Raw genomic sequence first — 8,238 nt, 5'->3', positions numbered from 1 at the left:
TTTTTTGCATTAACCATATAGAACTATATAGTAAAACTGCGTTTTTGCTCTTTTCTCTGGCGTTACGTTTTTTAAAAACAGGACTTTTGAAATTTCAAGGATATGGGTACCAATCATAGATTAATTAAAATTTTTCGTGCACAAACTAAACTAAACTTTAAACTTGAAACTTTGAAAACTTTATCCTTGAATGTCGCTGAAAATTTTCAAAAGTTATTTTTTAAGAAATATATGTTAAGTACTAATATGCACACTGCCGCATCCTCGAATTTCGTCCTTCTAACTTTTTTAGTTAAAAAATCATTACTCGTTCTTGTGAATGAAAAAATTCTTTTTACTTTTTTTGCATTAACCATATCCTTGAAATTTTAAAGCCATTTTAAAAAAGTTTTGATGTCAGTTTTACAATATTTGACCCCTAGTTTCACGAGAAAATTGATTTTTCCACGTGTGTTGAAATTTTTTGGTTTTTGTTTCACGATGTTTACGGCAACTTCTAATTAATGTATTATGATTATTTGTTAGTGTTAGTGTTCACTAGACATATTTTTTGGCATAATTCCCGTCCTATATTTTTTTAAATTGATTCGCAAACATTAAAATTTGCGCTGGTGCCTGCTTGTAAAATTGCCAGTTCTTTTACTAATGATGTTCAGATGTTTCTTTTGCAGCAAAATGCGTGAAAAGTACGTTTTTTATAGGTAATTAAAAAATATTTTTCCATGCTTGCAAGTATTTTGCCTTTTATGAAACACGTCTATTTTCTTCTTAACTTGTTATATATTATATTTATTCATTAACCTTAACTAGTGTTAGTTGTAAGGTCTCATTAAATTGTTTATGAAAAATAAGTCAGTCAATTAGTCATACGCGGATTTCGAAATTCTTTGAAGTTTATGCTAAGTATACACACATCGCTCGTTTACTAAAAAACTGACACGACTACAGTGTAAATTTGCTTCAAAACTGTAGGAAAAGAGAGGTGCTTTTGTTTTCTTAACTGGAAACTACACAATAATTTTGCAAGAAATTTGTAAGCAATATGGGTATTCTCTAAGTCTTGCAAAACCATTGCACGGTGTACAGATTGCATGGCTTGCAAAGTTTTACTATTCGAAAATCGGTTCTTCTATGCAATCCGTACTCCCTCAAGTGAGTTGAAAAACTCATAGAATGCCCATAACATGAAATATGATATACCAAGTAATTATACGTCGTCTACTCTAAAATTAATTTTTCTTTTTGAGTTATGACAATCTTGTAATAAATGAGCGATATGTATATTTTTGTAAGTTTTTTTAATAATTTATTTATGTAAATGTTTATATGTATATGCAAGTATGTATGTAAGTGTATGTATGCAGGTTTATTATACATATATCTATTTATGTAAGTAGGTATGTATGCATGTAAGTCATTGGGGTATGCTACAGGATTTTCCTCTTTGCAATTGTCTTTCATTTAAAATGTGTTTTTCTGAAGGACCAAAAATAACCGTTAAAGTCAAGTTTTTTATTTTAGAACATTGCAAAATCGTCATTTTATGATTGTTATGTTTTCGATGAAGAATAATCGCTAAATTTTGATTATTATTTTTTCGGTGATATTCTATCGTTATTTGGTTTTTTCGATCAAAAATAATTATTTTCTGGATTTTTTTATCATCTTTAACCGTTATAAACTAATAATGTAAATCTTTTGTGATCTAAAAAAGTAATTCTGAAAGGGACGGTTGTAATATGTTCGAAAAAATAAAAAAATAAAAAAAATTAAAAATTTTTTAAAATCTTGATTAAAAAAAATAAAATATAACGATAGAAAATTCGCCAAAAAAACATAAATAAAACAAGTAATTTTTAGAAAAAAAAAACAACTTCGATTCTCATAAAAAATATATTTATATATTTCATGATCCAATGATCGGATCTAAACCAGATTAGTATGGGACCACCTCTGAGACACTACCTTTCAGATGCAAAAAGAGTTATCGAAATCGGTTGACGTGGTCCAAAGTTACGCGGTAACATACATAAAAAAAAAATATTCCGACGAACCGATAGCCTCCTCCTTTTTGTGAAGTCGATTAAAAAATGGTTATTCTTATTTGAAAAAAAGGCAATAAAAAATAACGATAAAAAATTTGCCAAAAATTAAAAATAACGATTTTTCTTGATCGCAAAAATAAACATCATAAAATAACGACCAAATTTATCAAAAAAATATAAATCGAATTTTAACAGTTAAATTATTGGCTTTGTTATAAAGATCATAGGGACGTTACGGTCCCTGGTTTTTATATATATTTTTTTTAATTACTTCATAATTATGTTAATGCTAATTTTAAATTTTTACTTATACTCCCATAGAAAACTTACTTTAACAAACTGCGATTTTTACGCTTCCACTAATTTACCACTAAGTACCAATGCTTAAATTCTTTTCTATCAACTTTTCTTTTATTGTTGTCATATTTTTAATTTTCATATCTTTATCGCATGCTACGCTTTTAAATTTAATTTAATTTAGTTATTATTTTCACTTTTGTCTTTAAATGTTAAAAAATTATTTAATGCCTACTCTATAAGTTTCACTTTAATTTATCGTTTTTGGTATTGTATTTATGTATGTATGTAAATTCTTAATGCTTAATTAATAATTTGAGAATCTTCAAGTCTCTCTCGGCCCTGTCTTCAGCTAAATTTCACACCTCCTTCTCTAATTGCATTGCATTTTCTCCCATTTGCCATGTGCGTTTGTATGCGTAGTAAGTATGTATATCGTTTCAGCTTTATAATCAGTCAACATTGTGAAACGTATGTATGTAAGTATTTATATGGCCGCTTTTTAAACGAACTCTTCCTGCTCAAGCCAAGGATGATTCAAGCATTCGGCCGCTGATGCGCGTATCACGGGATTGTATTCCAACATTGGCAGCAAGAAGTCGGAAAATTTCTTTGCTTCAATTGGATCCCAATCGTACTTTTCGATCAGCACATTCAATAGACTCCACGGCTTCAATTTTGTGATGTTTCTTAAGCTGCCTGCAAAGTTTTAATTTAAAGAAAAAATATTATTTTTGATTGCAGATTTCAAAAAAAAATAAAATAAAATAAAATAGTTCACTTACCATAACTCGTGAAATATTTGAGACCGTGTTTGCCCCGAAATATAACGGACGGCGGTATTGTGCCTAATAGCTCAATAATGTGCGCCAAATGATCTTCATCGCGTGAGTAGTTTTCTCCAGCATGTGGATCGAAGAGATAATCACCGGTCGCTAGTTCGAAGGCGAGACAAGCTGTGCTCCAAATGTCGGCGGTGAAATTGTAGGGTGCGCCGAGTAATACCTCGATGGAGCGATACTGTCGCGTTTGTATGTCTTCAGTGAAATGGTGGTACTGTAAAGAAATGGATATTGTGAAATGTGTTAGAGATAATCGTTTAAAGAAATAATGATGGATAATTACAAGAAATGGTTGTTGCAAATATTTTTCTATAAGTGACTACTTGAGAAAACGAATTAGATTTAGCGAAGCCCCTGCCTACCATTAATCATTTCAATTAAAAGTGAAGGAATCAAGTTGGTAGTTGGCCTTTTTTTTTCTAATAATAAGGGCCACTTTAGAAGTACGATTCACTACACATTATCAAAATTACACTTATTATCAATCATCAGATAGAGACTCCTATATGCCCCAGCGACACCCTAAAAATTTTCGATTCCCCTAATATAAATTTCAGAAGAGTAAGGGTATTTTTCGAAGTGTTTGGCCGAGCCTCTTCGTTTGGTGGTGTGCGAATTACTCAGCCTGCGAACGGCAAAGTTTTTATAAAACGATTTTCGTTGGCAGTATGAAGTACTTTATACATATAATTTGGACTTGTCCCCGGACTTGGCGCTCGATTACGGCGCATAGTGATATATTTTTGAAAAAAGTGCAAAACCAAAGAGATAGCGAAATAAATGTAACGGTGTTTTTTAGCGTTTGAACTGGAGAATTCGAGAAAACTAGTCCTGTAGGATAGAAGAATTACCTTGACTTTCAAAATGATCTTAAACAAATTGAAGGTTTTAATTTCTTCTTTATTAGGCCTGAAACCAGTATGCAATGAACTTTTAAAAAAGTTTTAAACATAGTTTTGCTGCTCTTGTGTCAACGCATCCATTTTCATGGTCGCAAGATGTACTTATACATAGCCATCAAATTTAATACTTACATCATAGCAGGCATTTCCCAAATCAGCAATTTTAACGCGGACATTCGTATTGTTGATCAGCGCTTGTATGGCATTCGTATAGGACTGGGTCTGGGGATTGGAAGTCAGTATTAGACAATTTTTAATTTGTGAAATATTTAGCAAAGAAAATAAACAATATAAATTCTAGCTAATTATTCGCAATGATAAATATTATGATTTACGAACAAACTAAAAGTTAGAAAAATTATACACACTTATAGTACATATATGTATGATTAACTAAGTTGGCAACGCTTTTGAATTACTACCCCTTGTAAATTTATGTATTTACTATAGATATATACATATATAAATAAAGGCGAAAACAAAGCTAAGTCTCAATTTTTTTATTTTTTTTGGTTTCTTAATTGTTTTTTTAAGTTTTGTAAAACGCTCAAGAGTTAACTTCATTTTTGCAACATGCATGCAATAAGTATTTATTGGGATTTTATGATAGGATTAAGTTTGGTTTGGAAATGGCGTGAGGAGTAGTGCTAGTTAGGCAGAGTTTTAAAAACAAACAAAAAGAAATATTTAAGCGATTCAAAATTATCTAGCATTAAATTTATAAAAAAAGAGTCTATTAAAAGTGCTAAATACGAAATTGAAATCGATAATGAAAATTTGGTTTGAATAGTACTTTTACTAAACAAGTTGTAGTGTATTGTATTTACATACTTTTCGTCTCTCATTAACAAATAATAAGCAATCACTACAAACTATTTGGTAATGGCATGTTTTCACGACAAAATGAATTATATCAACACTTTTGAGAATCAATCAATTTGTACTACATATTGCTTCTATTCAATTGAATTAGCGCTTACTTATCTTGTTTGTAAGTAATTTTGAAGGAACAAGTTTTTATAATTTTTATAATTTAAAGAAAACGCAAATTTTTAAGTCAAACATATGACAGTTAAAGATCTATGTACATACATAAATGCTAGAAAATATTTTCGCGTCAAAATTTGCTATAGTAATAAAATTTTCTTTAAACTTCTAATATGTACATATATTTATCGCTATTTATGTATACGTGTTTCGATTTAAACTTAATGTTGAAAAAATCAAATATCTCAATCAAAATAATTATAAAAGAATTATTCTCCAATGGCAACTGGTCTATAAGCAACTATCTTATTTAAACTTATAAATATTTTCCAAATGCATCACAAAAGGAATCAGAAATATCGAAAAAAAACTTTGGAAGTAGAAAAAAAAGAAAACCACAGCAAAAGCTTTAAAATAGAGGTACTATTTATTTAACTACATACATACGTTCGGAAGACAACTACGGTTGCTAATTTTGTATTAACTTAGCCTATTTTTGAACCAAAACTAGAGAAATTATCAACGGCCAGTTTTGATTATTAACATAGCCGCCGAGCGTGAAATGGGCCACATCACTAAGGAAGATTTTCTGCAAAATGCGCGAAAATACAGCCAAGTAATTTTAATACGTTGTTAGGTCGTAAAACTCTTCGCAGTTCGAAATACATAGCAAACATTTGAGAAAATTACAATGTTAATGAGTAATGTCAAATGGCAGGGCTGTACTTCACCAAGCGCTAGATGGATAACCCGTTATAAATAAGCTGGTGCCACTGACTAACTAAATGAGCCTCGACACACTTGTCTTTTCAGAGCAGATCGTCTGAGCAGGCCCACAGAGGTTCATTGAATTCATTGACGTACAATGACGGTATTTTTTCTACAGCTAAATATTATCATTTAACAAATTACCAAGCCAATGCGGAAAGTAAGGACGTTTAAGCAATTTACGAAATTCAATTAAAATGGATTTTAGCGAACTCAAAGTTATAAAACGTTTATGCTAAATACAAATATGCGTAAGCTTCTAATATTTAGGACTACAGATAGGAAGATTAAAGTACGCAATAGCACAATAGATACTATTACTTAGGATTTAAGGGGTTACACCACCCTGAAAAAAAAATAAAAATTTAATATGTTTTCGCTTGAAAAATTCTACCAGTTTTAAGTTGGTTGCCAACATTTTCTAAGAAATTTATAGCACTTCCAAAAAAAAATTTGAAAAAATATAGTACACATAAAATATATTTATATAGTATTTTCTTTAAGAAAAAGTCAAAATGGTTTTTAAGTGTACATCTTTTTTCTTTCTTATGCATTTCCTATATAAATTAAATTAATATAAATCAAAAGTTCATTTTTATTGGTGAGATATTTGCTTTATTTCTCTCATCTCACTATTTCAAAATCTTAATAAAAAAAAATCCTTTTCTGTTAATGCCGAGGTAGCTGGAATAGAAGGCATATGCGAAATATATTTAAGTCAATTTGGTAAATCTTTCCAAGTATTTTTAAACATGTTGCCATTTTCGATCTGTTTTATTTTATTTATTTTAACACTAATATTTTAGAATAAATGTCATCCATTTTAAAACATTTCTTTCTTAAAAATTGCTGAAATATATTTATATGTATAATTGAAGAAATATAGTATTTTTGCATACTATATTTTTTTCCAACAGTATATAGTACGCAGACCCAAAAAATAGTACAATACTATGTATTATAGTACGGTTGGCAACCCTATTTTAAGCATATTTTAAGCGCTTCCCCATTCCAAAAACTAAAAATGTATATAGAATAGTTCATATTTCAGTAATACATAGTTCATTTTACATGGCGTATGAGTAACATTCTTTCCTGGTCATATTTCTTAAAAAATAAATTATTACGCATTTTCATTTAGCTTTAATCAATTTTTTAGCAATCAATTTTCTTCGTTGATAGCTTGATGTTTTTTGTAAAATAACAGGCTTTATACGAATCAAAAGAATTTACAAAAAAAAAATTATTTTTAATTTTTTTCCCTGTTAAAATGAAAATATCTTGAGAAAATGATCTGGCCTAGAAAGACGGTATATAGATCTGTAATCTAGGACCCAAAATTAAGTTTGCGTATTTCGGCGTTGTCTTTTGTAATTTAAAACTTGAAATTTTCCTTACAGTGTAATAATATCAGCCTTGAAATACTATGGAGAATTACCCTTCCCAAAAAGTGCTATTTCGTCATACAAAAAATCCTCACAAATTTTATTGAAAAACACCCTATGTCAGCTGAAAATGTATTGAAAATGTGCGGCGATAGGGCGTTCTTCAACCAAATTCTGCGTTCTGAGGTTCTTGAAAAGTTTTCTAAGATAGGGCGTTTTCGAACTGGCTGCCGAGATAGATCGATTTTACACTCATGTGTCGATATGCAGTTTATGTACATACATATGTGAAATAAATATTTTTATAAACTTCATATCTGCGCCAGGAAAAAAAAATTAACCTATTATTTCGATGGTGTAACCCCTTAAGTATCTGTGTAAATCGCCCTACTGATAGTAATAAAAATTATGCAATTTTTTTCAGCACAAAACTATAAATTAGGAGCTTAAGTACAGTTTACTAAATGTAATCGTACATATGTAACTGTACATACATACATATGTACATATGTACAAAGAACTTTAGAGAAGGTGAGCAAAGTTACCTTTTCGGTATCGGCATTTTTGCTATTTTTAACATCTTCGTTGTTATTTTGTGATGTTGCTTGTTGTTGTTGTTGTTGCTGTTGTTGTATTGATGCTGATTGTGCTTGTGTAGATGGTAAAGCTAGTGAAAGTGCTTGTTGTGATGTGGGTGCCGATGATGATGATGGTGGTGTTGGTAGTAACTGTTGTTGTTGTTGTTGTTGGTGGTGTGATAGTTGTTGTTGTTTTGGTGGTGCTTGTGCTTTTTCTTGTGGTTGGGTATTTTTTTGAGTAATTGGAGACGACGCATTATTTACGTCGATATTTTCGCTTTTTGTACTTAATAAACTTAATATTTCGATGCCATTGATTGCTTCGGTGGTAGTTGTAGTTGTTGTTGTTGGTATGGTTGTTGTGTCACCAATATTGCCGTCACCATCGACCGACTGAAATAAATATATGGAAAAAAGAAACGAAAAGAAAAAAA

At 30.2% G+C, this 8,238-nt stretch overlaps 1 protein-coding gene across 3 annotated transcripts in view; it reads right to left on the bottom strand.

The window, feature by feature from the left end:
* Positions 1-2,565: 2,565 nt before the first annotated feature.
* The window catches only part of LOC118739418 (SRSF protein kinase 3), a 35,815-nt gene continuing 30,142 nt past the window's right edge, over positions 2,566-8,238 (bottom strand). For 2 of the 3 annotated variants that reach the window (XM_036470717.1, XM_036470718.1), the window contains exons 5-8: positions 7,772-8,197; positions 4,219-4,308; positions 3,128-3,398; positions 2,566-3,041 (exon numbers count right to left, since the gene is read on the bottom strand). In XM_036470717.1, coding sequence (XP_036326610.1) covers positions 2,845-3,041; positions 3,128-3,398; positions 4,219-4,308; positions 7,772-8,197 — 984 coding nt within the window. In that variant the 3' untranslated portion in view covers positions 2,566-2,844. The remainder of the gene's footprint in view (positions 3,042-3,127; positions 3,399-4,218; positions 4,309-7,771; positions 8,198-8,238) is intronic. The other variant, XM_036470719.1, reaches the window with a different exon arrangement.

The sequence above is a fragment of the Rhagoletis pomonella genome, unplaced genomic scaffold, assembly GCF_013731165.1.
Source record: "Rhagoletis pomonella isolate Grant_MI unplaced genomic scaffold, Rhpom_1.0 Rhpom_scaffold_00005, whole genome shotgun sequence".
NCBI lineage: Eukaryota > Metazoa > Arthropoda > Insecta > Diptera > Tephritidae > Rhagoletis > Rhagoletis pomonella.
This window is presented reverse-complemented; position numbering and strand designations above follow the sequence as displayed.